We start from the raw sequence: 14,756 nt of genomic DNA, 5'->3' as shown, positions 1-14,756 counted from the left end.
GGCTTCCTCACCTGTCAGCTGTATCTGAGAATGAGGCAGCCTGGGTTAATGGGAGGGATGGAAAAGAAGATGGAGGGGAGAGCTGGGGCCCCAGTCCCTCAAAGGCTACAGAAGAGCTTTCTCTCTCTCTCACTGGAGTTTTACCTTCTCGTCTGGAGGATCTTCCAAAGTGATGGCCTCCAGCTCAGAGGTTAGTTCTTCTATCCTAACCCGCTGTATAGTCTTTGGGCCCCCTCGGGGTTTCTGGGGCTGTTTCTTCATAGCCTCTTGATTTGTCTTTCCTTTTTTGCCTTTCTTTGGTTTCTCCTCCTTGGTTGACCCTGCAGACTGGAAATGGAAGACCAAAGAGATCAGTTAATAGCACAGAAGCTAGTCCTTCTGCTGGTCCTTCTGCTGGCCCACATCTTCATGTTCTCTTTATGCCAACTCTGACTGGCATAAAGGACACTCCAGGGCTTCAGGCAGGATTTTCTCCTAGTCCTACCTGGGACTCCCTGGGATTTCCATGATTGCTTCCCATCCAAATACTAGAAACACAGGAAGACACCTTCTACTGAGTCTGGCTGTTGGTCTATCTAGCTTAGGGAGTGCTGAAGTGCACTGATAAACAGTACAGAAATGTACTTGCTACTATACTTGCTACTGGTCTCTCATCCAAGAACTCCCCAGGATCACAGATGAACAGAGGACACAGCCTTATATTTAGACAGACTATGGGTCCATCTAGGCCAGTACTGTCAATTCTGACTGGCAGCCATAGCTCTGCTTAGTTAGATTCTCTCCTAGGCCTACCTGGAGACTCCTGATATCCTCTGATGCTGGGCTTCCACCTGAGGACTAACCAAGACTGACCCTGTTTGGCTTCCAAAACTGGACAAGATCTGGTATGTCCAGGATGCTACAATGGTTGACAGACACCAAGAGACAAACTAAACCTGCTAAGAAATGGAAAAGCCCCCAGTTTCCACCTTACACCCAGCAACTTCATGATGAGCTCACGGTCCTCCTCGTCTTGGTCCTTGTACCGCTCCTTGATCTTTTTCAGCTTACTCTGTGGGTAGGAGAGGAAAAGAATGAGGCTGAATCCCCTACCGCTGCCAAAAGGCAGGAGTGGGCTGTACTGGGCCCTGCTGGGTGGGTGCACGTACCTCAGAGAACTCACTCCCACCCCTGGATGGATGTATTTTTATTTTTTAGGGCAGAAAAGAAAAACAACCCAACAAGAAAATGTAAAAATGCCCCCTGGCTTTTGGAGAGGTTCTGACTGACTAAATTGTAGGGTAAAAATAAAATGTTTTACCCTAAAATAAAAGCAAGTGTACAGACCCCCGAGAATGGATAAACAAATTCTTATGCCTCCCCCAAGGTCTCAGGGGGCAGCTTTGAGTTCCAGTCCAGGGGAAAAGAATAAGAATAAAAAATAATAATATGCCCCACAGCTCCTGGAAATTGTTGAGCCAAATCAGATAGGGTACTTTTTAATGAGAAAACTATCTTAGCTCTGCCTACCTTTTGTCCTCTCTTCACAGCTGGCTGAGTGCTGCCATTCTTGGTACCACTTGGGGGTGGGGGCACATGTGAGGGGAGTGGAGTCCCATCCTCCTCTTCCTTTGGCGGCTCTGGATCATCCAAGTCGTTCGGCTGCTTCTTTTTCTTCATTTCTCTGAAGAGTAGCAAACAATTCCAGACTCTTTCCAAAAGCTCTGACTGGGTGACTTGTTTTCAGTGTTAATGAAAACATACCCATTAGTCACAGCCAGGTGGGAAGTTGTGATTGAGAGGGGTAGGGAGAGATGGAGGTATGGAAAGCTCCCCCACTCTTAGGCTGGCCCAAGCAATCCCACCCCCATCCCCACCCCCAATAACCATAGCTTTGCTCTGTTGGCAAGATTTGTTCCCCAAATCACCTCACTGATGAGGTGAGGGAGAAAGCCAGGCCAACCAGCCAGAGAGACTCCTGCTTTTTTCTGAATAGCCATGATACTGACGCTCCTTCCAAACTCTTTGTTGAGAAGCCTGATTCCCCAGTCAGACACACATGCATGCAGCCCCCTTACCTCCTCTCCTTTGCTGAGAGATGCCTCCGGCCCTGGGACTTGCTCTCATTCTGCAAAAGGGAAAAAGAAGAGATGCTGGACCCCAACTTCCAGGGGTCCTCGCCACCATCTAGAGGTCTCAGGGAAGAGCTTACCAGTCTTGAGATGTCGTCTTTGGCAGCAGACTGCAGCCGGGATCTGGAAAAAGAAGAGAAAGGAAAAGAAATCTGTTGCCACCAGAACTGACCACTGTGAAAGGGAAGCCTGCTAAAAGGATGGGAAGTTAGGAGGTATGTGTTTGGGTGCTTGTCCCCAATAGGAAACCTCTTCATCAGGGCCAAATGGAAGTGGATGAAGCCACCTGCAGAATTTACAACTGCTCACTGATATGGAATTCTGGGATCTGTAGTTCTGTGAGATATTTAGCCTTCTCTATCAAAGACCTCATGCATTTCATAGGGTTTTCTTAGGCAAGGAATGCTCAGAGGTGGTTTTGCCAATTCCTTCCTCTGAAATATAGCCTATACTACCTGGTATTCACTGGTGGTCTCCCATCCAAGTACTAACCAAGGATGACTCTGGTTAGCTTCCAAGATCAGATGGGATCTTGTGCCTTTTAGGGTACTGAGGCAGTCAGTTAAGAATTATATCCCTACAATAATAATAATAATATGGTGATGGTGATCATGATGATCATCATCATGATCTTGGGCTTTACAGCTCATAATCAGCACTTTGAACTGTAAATTCTATATTTACTGGGGCTCTTACCACATCTCCACTTAGATGGATACAGTGTCATTCTGCCATTTTAAGCATCCATGCCTCTTCACTCTTAGGAGCACATGGCTGGACTGTCCCCCATTCCACACCCCTGGCTGCCATAAGGTGTGAAAGAAGCCTGAGATGCCACCAGAAGGAGGCCCTGTGCTCTTGCTCCGCTTTAAGAGTCAAAGCCATCAGGAGTAAACCTTTGGAAAGGCCAGGCAAGGCAGTTCAAGAGAGACAGACATGAACAGTCCTCATACAGCACACTGACAATGATATCCATGTGCCTTCTTCAAATGCTGCCTTTTCAGACTCTCCAAAGCAGCCTCTTTCTGGCGTGTGTGGCTTGGTGCATCCCATTTACCTCTGGGACTGGAGGTGTGAGAGATCGATGGTTGTGTCTGGGAAACTGATTTCTTCTGAAACCTCCTTTGTTAGTTCTTCCTCCCCTTCGCCCTCTTCTTGTGAGCCTGCATTCTCTTCATCAGATGATCCTTCCAGGGCCTCACCAGTCTCATCCCTGCCATTCTCCCCTTCCTGTTGATGTGTTTCTGTAGGATCTTGCTCATTCTCAGGCTTCTCCCTGGATTCTCCCTTCTCACTGTCATCACTGCTGCTTTCATCTCCCTCTGGTGCATCTTGGGAAGAATAAAGGGAAAGATAAACTAGGCTCATGGCTTAGTCTCTGAGGCTTAAACTATCCAGCCAGACCTTGAAATTCATAATAGGATCCCAAATGCTCACTGGTGAAATATTTATTAGGCCACCCAGAAGATGCAAAAACATTACACTAGCTTTGGAAGCTCAATGGTTCCTTCAGCAGGTGAAGATAATGAAGATAACAGAATTTTAGTTCTCCAACACAGCCATAAAGTCTCTTCCTTTGAGATCTGGTCTGTCTCTATCATGTATGAAGCCGAAAGCCCTCATGGTGGCAGAAATCAGTGACCTTCCCCAGAAGAAGATACAGTGAAGCAAAGAAGCATCGACACACCACAGAAAAGATGAAGGTTTATTGATCCATCACTTTCCTGGCAGGACTAGCCCTGAGTTAGACATTAGAACAGGGTCAGCCCCACTCTCCAGCCAAATGAGGCACTGCCCACATACCTCCATCACCCTTCCAAACTAGCAGTAGTGGGGGCACAAGGCATGCTTAGGTCTTGCAAAGGAGGACACGGGTTAGAAATTGAGATGCAGTTGGTTCCACTCCATCGGACCCAGTGAGCATGAATTGCCATGACATTTGAAGGAGAGGATGCCCATATGGCCAGCCCCAGAACAAAGAGATTCCTGGGGAAATCAGCTAAGGCCACTACCTGGGAAGATGTCCTGCACACTGAAGTAGGGGGACACGTCTAAAGAAACTGGCACACATCATGTCCTCACTTCTGACTACTAAGACCACCACAAGGAACCCTATAAGGAAGTGTGGTGACATGTCCAAAGCTGGAGGGGCTAAGTCTAGCCACAACCAGGATTCAATGCTTCCTGAGCTATAATTGTGAGGAGAATGCCCAATTCTTAAGCTTTGGCCCCTGGAGAAGGAGATAGGCAGCAACCCCACACATGAAGCTGAACTGAAGCCTAAGTAGCATTGAAGTTGTGTCTAATCTTCCTGTGCTTCCTGAGATGTAACTTCCCTGCTAAACTGTATCTCCTAGCCTTCAAATCATTCAAGAGCTTTTCAGGAAAGTCAGATTTGAACCATAAGCTCACAGTGGGGCAAGCCATGAGGATTCAAACAGAGAGCAAGAAGCCTCATTCCTTTTCAGTTTCCATGGGTGACTCTCCCCTGACAAAATCTAAATTGAGATCCACTGAAAACCTAGAGGTTATATGGGAAAGAAAGTAGCTGTAGATTCAGGTCCTGACTGACTCCTTCTTGTGGGATTCCCAGAATGAACAATTTGAATAATAGATTAGGTAGGCCATTGGTTGACCCCATCATGGCTTTTCCTATGTTCTTTGGAAAACCACATTTCAATTGCCACTTTTCTCCCCTATTCCTTGCAAAAGGGAAATATGAATTCCTTCTCTAACTGTGATCAACTCCTGATCTCTAAGATTTCAACCAAATTCTTCCTATGCTGTTCCTGAGGTTTGACACTCTCTCCTAAAATCCATGAATGCTGCTAATATTCTCTCTCTGCCTTCAAATCTTTTTCTCCACAACTAAATCTTTTTTAAATCCTGTATCAATTCACATTGTACCATCAATGAATGGCTCCTCTCAGAACTCTGTCTGACAGTCTATGGACAAACCAATTCAAACTCTTGAAGGCCTGTTACAGACTGCCAAAATAAAGCTGCTTCGGGTCTCTTTGGAGGTATGCTGTTTAAATGATGCATGCACCCTAAGAATCCAGAAGCTGCACCAAAGCTGCACTCCAGTGCTTAGGAATAGAGTGTGGCTTTGGCGCAACCTCCAGACTCTTAGGACCCATGCATCATTTAAATAGCATACCTCCAAAGAGACCCGAAGCAGCTTTATTTTGGCAGTCTGTAACAGGCCAAAGACACCTAAGGAATTAAAGCACTCTGTAAACATACCTAAAGGCTCCATTTCTTCTTCTGCCAATTCACTAGTGTTGCTGGTCACAGTCTCCATGTCTTCATCTTGCACTTTGACCTTCCGCTCACCAGTGTGTCTCCAAACACAGGATTCTTCCACCTGGAAGGGGGGACACCGCAACCTGCATTTTCAGTAGCTATAGGCAATCCTCTCAAGGATTTGCCTGCCACCCCCAACAGAACAGATGTGAAAAGATGCCTCGACCAGAAGGAACTTTGGCAATAACAGACAATTTATGTGTTTTTGGGCTCAGCTTTGGAACACCGAATGCTGTCATCTTCCCACTGAAGTGGCACTTATCTATCTACTTGCATTTGCATGCTTTTGAACTGCTAGGTTGGCAGCTGGGACTAGTGACAGGAAGTCACCCTATCATGCAGCACTCAGACCTTGAACTGCCACCTTCCCAACTTCCAATCATCAGAATTGGTGTCTTAACCATTAAGCCTCTGCACATCTCTGTGTTTGTTTTTAATGCTCCCAAAATAGAGACAATACATGAAAGACATAATACCTTAAACAGGAAGCTGAAGCCCATCATCAGATAGGAAGGGGGGAGAAAATTCTTTTTTCCTGGGAGAGAAAAAAAGGGCAGACAATCATTTGATGGATTAACTAAGCAAGAGTAGAGGATGGCTGGGGATCAGAAATTTGGCCATCTTAGGAGCTCAGTGTGGCACCACCAAAAGGAAAGAGCTGGCAGTTGCTCCCCTCTCTCCAGACCACCAGCTGCTTTGGAAAATAGGAGCTTCAGCAGAAAAAGTCACTCTTGGCCTTGGAGATCTTACCTCGGATCATGAAGCTTCCGGTAGTCAAGTATTCTCCGGTGGGAGCTGTTTTAGACACCTGTATGAAGGTTGCCAGAAATGTCAGTTAAACACCAAAAAACAGTGTGGAGGGGGACCCCGCAAAGTGGTTTCTGCAGTCCTTTAACCCACCAGACTCCCAGACTGCCTTTTTTGCTGAATCGAAAAAGGAGGGTGAATTTCATCACCTTTAAGAGGAGCTCACCTTTCATATCGGTTGCAGGTGCCCACCTGCACTGTTCAAAAGTGCTTTGATTTCCCCCCACCCACTCAAACCTGGCATTTTTGGCATTTTTGCAGTCCATATGGCCCTCAAAAGATCTCAGGAGCAGAAAACTGATCCCAGACCCAACATGCAGTGCCACCCAATGTCTATTGTGACAAACCCCCATGTTCTCCTCTGCCACCTTAAAAGCAGCCTGTTTATAGTAGCACAAATGTTCATGGACTAGATGCATTATAGCCTACATGTGACACCCCCAGCCCCCGCTTGCCAAGCTCTCCTGGTACTGGCAACAGAGCTTTATGCCACTTGCAGATGATCCTGTCAACACACAGGAGAGAGACAAGGACAACATCCCACAAACACAGAACAAAGGGCTCACAAGGCTATGGGGAAAAGGACTATTGTGGGAAGTAAACCACCACCTAATCTGCACCAAAAATAACTGGCATGTAAATGAGTAACTGGTTGCAAGGAATCTTTTTTATGGTGGTGGTGCTACATTTTTGCCATTATTGTTATGCTTCTAAAAGATGTTACACTTGGGTTTCCATGTCTGAGCTGGGATTTGAATACTGGTCTCCTGAGCTGTAGTCCAATACTCAAACCACTATGCCACTCTGGCTCCTTAAAATTAATGGCAGTTTAATATAACTTTTTTTCTTGTGTTTCTAACTTTTTTATCATCAAGATTTTAGTTATATAGGCACACCTCAAACAAAAAATCTGTGAAAAAGAAACTTTTTTTACAAAGGTTTTTTACAGCTACCCAGCCCCCATTACTCTCTTCTTCCTGGAAAGTTTGTTTGTTTTTTGCAGCATCAACATTGGGAAGACAGTGAAGCAAGCTGGAGAAACACAGACTTTCAGTATCATAGTGTCTGCAATAAACAATGCAGGAAAGCTTGACGTGAGAAAGGATGGGATTTTATTCTAGGGTGATCTGTAGCTGTTTGTACCCGCCTACAACAGCTTTGACTTTTGTGGATCTGATTATTTGTGGACTTGGTTAATTTGTTCTCTTTGGAATCTCTAGGCCCTCCAACGCAGTTCTATAGTCAAGGTCTGCCAGGCATCAAGCTGGAGGACCTAGAAATATTCCTAGAGAAAACAACTCTCTAGGCATTTGTACGTCTTCCAGTGCAAGTTTATGGTCATTTTTTTTCATTTGCAGTTTTTCCACTTTCACAGAGGTCTTGTGCTCCTAACCCCAGCAAATGTGGAGGGCCCACTGTATACCTATATCCAGTGGTTGTCACTAAAGAGGTGCAGGGAGTACAGGCCACACCAGGTGACACCCTAAGAGGGGGTGACACCACTCCTCCTTAAACATCTGCATTTTGGGAGAAACAGGCTGTGGCAAAAGCCTATGTCTCTTTAACAGTAATGAAAAGATGGTGTGAGTGAGGTAAAGGTCAGTGAGAGGAGAAAGCAGAGGCCCTGGGTTTTTTAATTAAAATTTCAAAATTCATTTTTTTTTAAAAATATTTTTTAATTCACATATTATCAAATTTTCATTTTAACCACATAAAACTATGTATATCTAAATACATATATTCTGTGTACATGATATTGTAATTTAAATGTATCATTTTTAATTTTGCTTGTTGTTTATGTCACAACTATTAACCTTACATTCAGCGATATACGTGAATTGATTTATGGGTAACAAAAAGAAATATTACTAAGTATTCTGTATGGTGTGGAATAGGAGGAGGGCGACACCATGAGTTACTGCACTGGGTGACACTGCTGCCTGTATCATATTTTAACCTTGCTGCAAGTCACCTTGGGCCCCATATCAGGAAAAAGACCAGATAAAAAATAAAGCAAAATGCCAAGTCACATTCTCAGAAAGAAGCCAACCGGGCGCTCATTACCTGATGATGATACACCCACCAGGCGCTAGTGATGACCCGAGCATCCCAGGCAGCGCTGTAACACAGGGCCATGGTGCCTGCCTCCGTGAGTGTTCGTGGAGGGATGGGGTCCCCTGGAACAGAAGTGTCAGAAGTGGGTTCATTTGGGGCAAGCCAAGCAACAAACAAAACAAAATTCAGAACGGTTTACTAGAAAGAGGCTTTCAGTACTTAGAGTTGCTAAATTGTCCAGGCAGCCAGTATGTGAGAACATTCAGAATAAAGCACTAAAAGTTGCAATTTTGTTATTATTGTTGAAAAGTGAGTCAGTCTTTTGGGAGAGCTGACTAGTTTTAAGAAACTCAGAGAAGAAAAAAAATCACTGACTGGTGTGGGGTGTGGCTGCTCCCTATGGATGTTTGCTGTCTGGAAAAGCAGAACAGAAGTTGACAGCTGGAAAGGATCAGTACAGCATTTTAAAAAGATATATTCAAAAAAGGTATACAGCCTACATTTAGTTTTGGATTCTCCCAGACCATCTGAGACCATCAAGAAAAGGTCTCAAGTTGACTTGAAAGTATACAAAAACTTGGGCTTCACTGTGCCTTTCAGAGATTACAAGTTACATATTTCTCTACACCAGGACTAGGCAAAGTGCAGTCCATGGTTACATATGGCCCTTGGGGTCAAAACTTAGGACCCTTGAACCACCGGGCCCCTAATTTAAAAATATATATCAAGCAATTTTTCATCCCCGAATGGCTCAAATGTGCTGCAAAATACAGCAGCTTCTCCCAACACACTCAAAACAAAACAAAACAAAACTAAAACCACCTAATATAGAAACTGGTGCAGCATACCAAGTGTGTGTGTGTGTGTGTGTGTGTGTGTGTGTAAATTGTCCCCTGCCCCATCTGCCATTGCCCACTCTTGTTCTCACATATCTTCTCTCACAGAAAGATGAGCACTTAGTGAGTCTTGTTTCAAAGTTCACAGACTGTGACACAAGGAGAGGACTTGACCATGCCTTTCAAAGAAGGCATTGTCTCCTTCAATAACAGTGTATGTGCTAAATACACAAAGGCAATTGGAAATTCAATTAAGAGGTCACTGAGAACTAGCAAAAGAATTAAGAGAGGATCCTGTAGTATTGCTTATTCAGGCAGGGAGGCCAAGTTTGTTAAACAAGGACCTCATTCAGGGTCATCTCTCCAAATTCACAAGTTCCCCTCAACTGTTTTTATACTTTAAAAACATGACAGCAATTTCCCTACAATGCTTTGACTCAAAGTTTCAGTGTGTACTCAAGTCAAATGTTGATGGACCCCCATCTTGAAGTGTAGAATCATAGAATCATAGAGTTGGAAGAGACCTCAAGGCCCATCCAGTCCAACCCCATTCTGCCATGCAGGAAATCCATATCAAAGCATCCCCGACAGATGGCCATCCAGCCTCTGCTTAAAGACTTCCAAAGAAGGAGACTCCACTACACTCCGAGGGAGTTTGTTCCACTGTCGAACAGCCCTTACCACAGCAAAAAGAGAGCTCCTCGTTATTCATTTTCCAAACCAGGGTTGGGAATAATGTGGCCCTCCAGATACTGTAACTCCCATCAGCCCTAGCCAGCACAGCTAATGGTCAGGAGTGCTGGGAATTGCAGTCCAACAACATCTGAGGGCCAAATGATTTCCTCCCGTTCAAAATTCACTTCCCTGAAACATTACCTGTTGGATTCTTGATGACACAACTGGTTGCTCCATGGAGATCAGCATGCACATAGATGTCACCTTACACATAAAAAATGATATAAAGAGAGGATGAGAATGATTATCAGAGCACATTAAGAGCTGCTGCAGATCTTCACACAGAAAAGGAGCTGCCCAGCTCTCCACCTTCAAATACTAAGTCACAGAACTAAAATACTCTCTTCTTTGCAGGAAGGACAGAAACTGGGGTTTTTCATTTATGAGGTTTTCACTTTATCTTTTTAATGTCCTCAATGCACATGGGACTTCACCATGTACAGGGAGGAAAAGTCCCTGTCCTGAGTAACTTACAGTCTGGACACACGAGACACAACAAAGGGGAGGCAGCAGTAAAACAGGGCAAGAAAATCCATGCACACTTTGCTGTAGTTAGAGAAGGCTATGGAACTAAGATTACTTGAGTGCCCTAAACTTTTCACCCAGCGAGCAAAACTGTACAGGGGAGGGGTTAATTTAGAAGCCTGTAGCTGGTGCATCCAGCAGCCAACAGGATCCCAAACATGGTTGCCATATGTAGAAACTTAATCCTTGGGGGAAATATTTCAATATAAACATAATATGATATGTTTATTTCTGTCATGTGCACTAAAGTTAGGTGTCCTTGCCTTTATTACTTTCTGGGTTGAACAACTAAATAGGCCAAAACAACACATGAGGTTAAGACTGAAAAGGTGATTCTCCATGTGAGAATAATTTACTTACAATCCAGCCAAAAATGCTGTAAAATTTAAGAAGCATCCACATTTGTAACAAAAGTCATCTCAGTATCTCACACCAATAAGTAACAACACTGAAAGTCATGAATTAGTTTCTCTTCAAACTTTGATCACACTCAGGATGATTAAGAAAGATGAACTCAGTCCAGTGTAATGTACCAGTTAACTCCACACCAAGAACAAAAGCCTGTGGCAGAGTCAAAAAAGCTTTGTCTAGTAAACAGAGAAGATCACAGTATATAGTTGTTGTCAGGACAGAAAGGTTTCTTTTCCAGTACTCAATATTCTTAAGAGTTTAAATAATTCGCCTGTTACCAAAGCCTTCATCCTATTTGTCAGCAACTCAAAACATTCTTTCTTCCCAGGTCTCACCCCTCCTATTTCCCCCCTCATGCCAAAGACTATATCTGGATCATTTATTTATTTTATTTATTTATTGGATTTATATCTCAGCTTTCTCCCAAAATGGGATTCAAGGTGGTGATCCTGACACGCTGCTTTCTAAAAGCACATTTCAATGCATGGTTTTAGGTGACATTAGGATTCCACATTACATACGGGATTGAGACTTTTCATTTGCATTAATGGAGAAGGAGTTCTCTCATTTTATCTATTAGGAAAGAGCCAAACTCACCTGGCCGCAGGTATCTCTTGACGATCATCTCATTTTGCTGTTGGTCTCTTCCAGCTATAACAAGGTAATTTTCAGAGCTAATGAACCACAGGAATTTCTCAAACCTGTCAGATTACATCAAGTCAGAGGCAAAATATTGGCACAAGAAAAAAGGAACTTAAGGTATTGTCTAAGGACAGCCCTGGATAATACAGACATTTAGGCTAATGCAGCTAACCTCCCACAAGACCATAGGGGATTCCCACCTGTAACTTCCCCCTCTTCTTTTTTAGGAGGAGACATGAGGAATATTTGTGGCACGTAGGTCACAGAGGCTCCAGCAAGTGGCTGCCCTCACATTCTGGAAGCCCCAGGCCCTATAAGTAGTGAGCCCAGGTTTTGGGGACCCAAGAAGGCACTAATACACAGACCTTCGCAAGACTACCAAATTGAAGGACTTTTTGCCTATTCTCAATCCAAGTATCACACCCCTTGCTGTTACTGGCATGTGCCTTCAAGTCATTTCTTACTTATGACAAACCTAAGGCAAACCTATCACAGAGTTATCTTGGCAAGATTTGTTCAGAGAAGGGCTTGCCTTTGTCTCACTTTGAGGCTGAGAGAGTGTCACTTGCCCAAGGTCACCTAGTGGGTTTCCATGGCTGAGCAGGGATTCAAACCCTTGTCTCCAGAGTCATAATCCAATGCTCACACCACTACACCACACTGGCTCTCTGAATCATACATATAATTGTTTCAATGGGTCAATTCTAGTTAGGACTAACAACAGGATTTAAGCCAATCACCCAGCTTCCTCTCTGGAAAAATTTGAGGACAATTTTATAGGCTTAAGAGGTGCATAACATAGTAACTGGACATTTGCTAGTTAATCAAACAGGCCTTTAGCAAAAAATAATAATGTAGTTTTTAGTAGTTGTGGTTTCTCTAGCAAGTTGTACAAGGTTGGCTCATGTTCTATGAATGCATAAATATGTTTCCTTCTCCGAATGCCACACACACACACACACACACACACACACACTCCAGAACAAGGGATAAAGGATCAGAAACAAGACTCAACAAAAATCAGATTCTTTGATCTTGTTCTGAGGGGATGAAATCGGCTGTACTTCAGCCCAGGAACCTGGTCTGCCAGGGGAAACATCTAGTTCATCATGGAGACGGTGGTGAACAGCAACTGTGACAAAGGACCACTTCAAAAAGCTGAAGCAATGTGAGCTAACTTTGTCTCTAGGTTTTATTGCAGCATCCTGCTTAACACTTTCACGTAATCAATAAGAGAAAGGATCAGGGCCCTGGAATTGTTCAATCTTCCTTTCAAGTGAACAGAATCAGAATGCAGGGAGAGGACAGGACAGGAAGGGAAGTTCCTTCCAATGGACATGTTAAATTTGCTCCATTTGTACAATACCAGTTCTGACAGTGAGGGAGAGAGTACTTGCCTCAGGCAAGAAAGAAAGCATAAGTCCCTTTGATCAAATGCTTAAACTGGGGTGGGAATTGTTTGGCCCACAGGAGGGCTGGATCTGTCCTTTGGGTTCCCCCCAGATCTCCCCAATTCTTCATTTTTCTAAAAAAAAAATCTGAAAAAAGGTGATATGAGCACTTGGGGGCCCACTGTGGCAAAAGGGCAGCATAGAAATGAAATAAAATAGAAAACAGACTTTATGGGCACAATTTTCCCAGTAAAACCAAATTTAGGCCATACCAGAAGACCTTTGGTTGTTTTCAATCAGCACCAGCCTCCCAAGTTCGAAATGTACTGAAAATGGCCCCCCAACCCCAGCTCATGCCTGCCCCAACTTAAACAATGCTCTCCGTGGTATTGTGCACCTAAGTCTCTGCCTATCTCAGCCTGTGATGAAACAGGCTAACAGTCACTCTCTTCCATCTCATAGAGGGACTCACCAGTACACCTTTCTAGCCTTCTGAATGGTGGTCACTGTTTGAACCTCTTTCAGTGTTTGCTTGGTCTTCTTTTCTGCTGATTTGAAGGCCTGTTCAGGTGAAGAAAACAAGGACCCCCCCCCAGTTCTATGTTTAAAACAGTTATCAGAGCTCTAGCCAGCCAGCGCTGGGAATGAAAAGTGAATACAATGCTCAATAAAAACAGCTTTCATGCCATGGTACTTCTAAAGCTACATTTTTTTAAATATACAGAGTTAGTTGTCTATTTCTGCATGACTACAAGGCATGTTTCCCTGATAATAATAACAATAAATAAAATATTTATTTATATCCCGCCTCTTCCGTTTGGGGATTGAGGCGGGTAACAGAGTTTATGATACAATATAAAAACAATAAAACTCACAAAACCCTGATCTAACCCTCCCTCCCAAACTATAAAATTAACATAAAACATGATTAAAATATATAACAATGCAATACAATATCACAAGATTATTTTACAATTCGTGAATGACGAGGAGATATAGTAGGAAGGATGGATAGAATCGGTTCTGGGCGGTGATCTCAGGGAGCCCCTCCAATCAAGAGTGGGCAACACAAAACCCATAGGCCACACATGGCCTCATGGTGTTACAGTGTGCCCATGTCATATGCGGGCGCACTATAGCAGCTTTCAGTTTCCGCTGAAAGCTGAACAAACAGGAAATGGCTTGTGCACGCTGTGTTTTCAATGGGGTTCAAGCATATGTGGAATTTTCCTTATTTTGGGGGGGGGGGTTGGTTGGTTGGTTCCAGAACGGATCCCCTGCGTAAGGCAAGGGCGCACTGTATTTATGGCCAGGCTGTCCACTTCCAAATTCAGTGAAACTCTGGTCACCACCTTTTTATGTATAAACAAGGCATGTAGTTGCTGCAGGCCTTGTTTAAGGAAACTCATTTTGTTGATCCACTACATTAATGGCTGCACTTTTCCCAAGGTCACACACTAGAGGCAAGGGAAAGAATATTTCCAAGCAACCTGTTTCTCCTGTGCTGACAAAAGGCACTGAATTTCACATCCATGATCCTGGAAGTCTACAAGAAGTGTGATTCTCCTTTAAAACAAAGTTCACACCTTGCTTACATGTTAAAAATGCCAGCTTTTACCACCAAACTCTGCAGAGGTGGGTAATGTAACTTGGGTAAGGTATGGCTCTGGGTGGGTGCAAAACACATGATGGAAATTGCCCCATCGCTCCCCTCCCCAACATGCTGCTGTATTTATGACATTTGTGCTCCTTCCCCAGTTTTCATGTTCTTAAGCCTGACTGCTCTCCAACACAGTCACATCCTATGAAGCCCTACATGTCTGAGCTGGGCAAGACTACAACTGGTAAGGATTTCTCTTCCAGCTGAGGTGGATGATGTAGATTTATTTGACTATGATCTTGCCTTGAGGGTTAAGTCGGAGAAAGGAGGAAACTTG

The 14,756-nt window shown here is 43.9% G+C and overlaps 1 protein-coding gene across 4 annotated transcripts in view; it reads right to left on the bottom strand.

Annotated features, from left to right (window-relative positions):
• LOC149315311 (ribosome quality control complex subunit NEMF-like) overlaps window positions 1-14,756 on the bottom strand; it is a 42,759-nt gene that overhangs the window by 5,760 nt on the left and 22,243 nt on the right. For 3 of the 4 annotated variants that reach the window (XM_089522941.1, XM_089522943.1, XM_089522942.1), the window contains 13 exons: window positions 13,292-13,380; window positions 11,384-11,487; window positions 9,992-10,054; window positions 8,289-8,401; window positions 6,168-6,225; window positions 5,894-5,952; window positions 5,358-5,478; window positions 3,169-3,442; window positions 2,192-2,234; window positions 2,058-2,107; window positions 1,510-1,663; window positions 974-1,051; window positions 145-327 (listed from right to left, as the gene is read on the bottom strand). In XM_089522941.1, the coding sequence (XP_089379067.1) occupies window positions 145-327; window positions 974-1,051; window positions 1,510-1,663; window positions 2,058-2,107; window positions 2,192-2,234; window positions 3,169-3,442; window positions 5,358-5,478; window positions 5,894-5,952; window positions 6,168-6,225; window positions 8,289-8,401; window positions 9,992-10,054; window positions 11,384-11,487; window positions 13,292-13,380 (1,389 nt within the window). Of the gene's footprint in view, window positions 1-144; window positions 328-968; window positions 1,052-1,509; window positions 1,664-2,057; window positions 2,108-2,191; window positions 2,235-3,168; window positions 3,443-5,357; window positions 5,479-5,893; window positions 5,953-6,167; window positions 6,226-8,288; window positions 8,402-9,991; window positions 10,055-11,383; window positions 11,488-13,291; window positions 13,381-14,756 lie in introns of those variants that run through there. The other variant, XM_089522944.1, reaches the window with a different exon arrangement.

This window comes from Sceloporus occidentalis, unplaced genomic scaffold (genome assembly GCF_023333645.1).
Source record: "Sceloporus occidentalis isolate IW3139 unplaced genomic scaffold, rSceOcc1.0.p SCAF_4, whole genome shotgun sequence".
Taxonomy (NCBI): Eukaryota; Metazoa; Chordata; class Lepidosauria; order Squamata; family Phrynosomatidae; genus Sceloporus; species Sceloporus occidentalis.
Note: the sequence above shows the minus strand (reverse complement) of the source record. Positions and strands in the feature narration are given on the sequence as shown.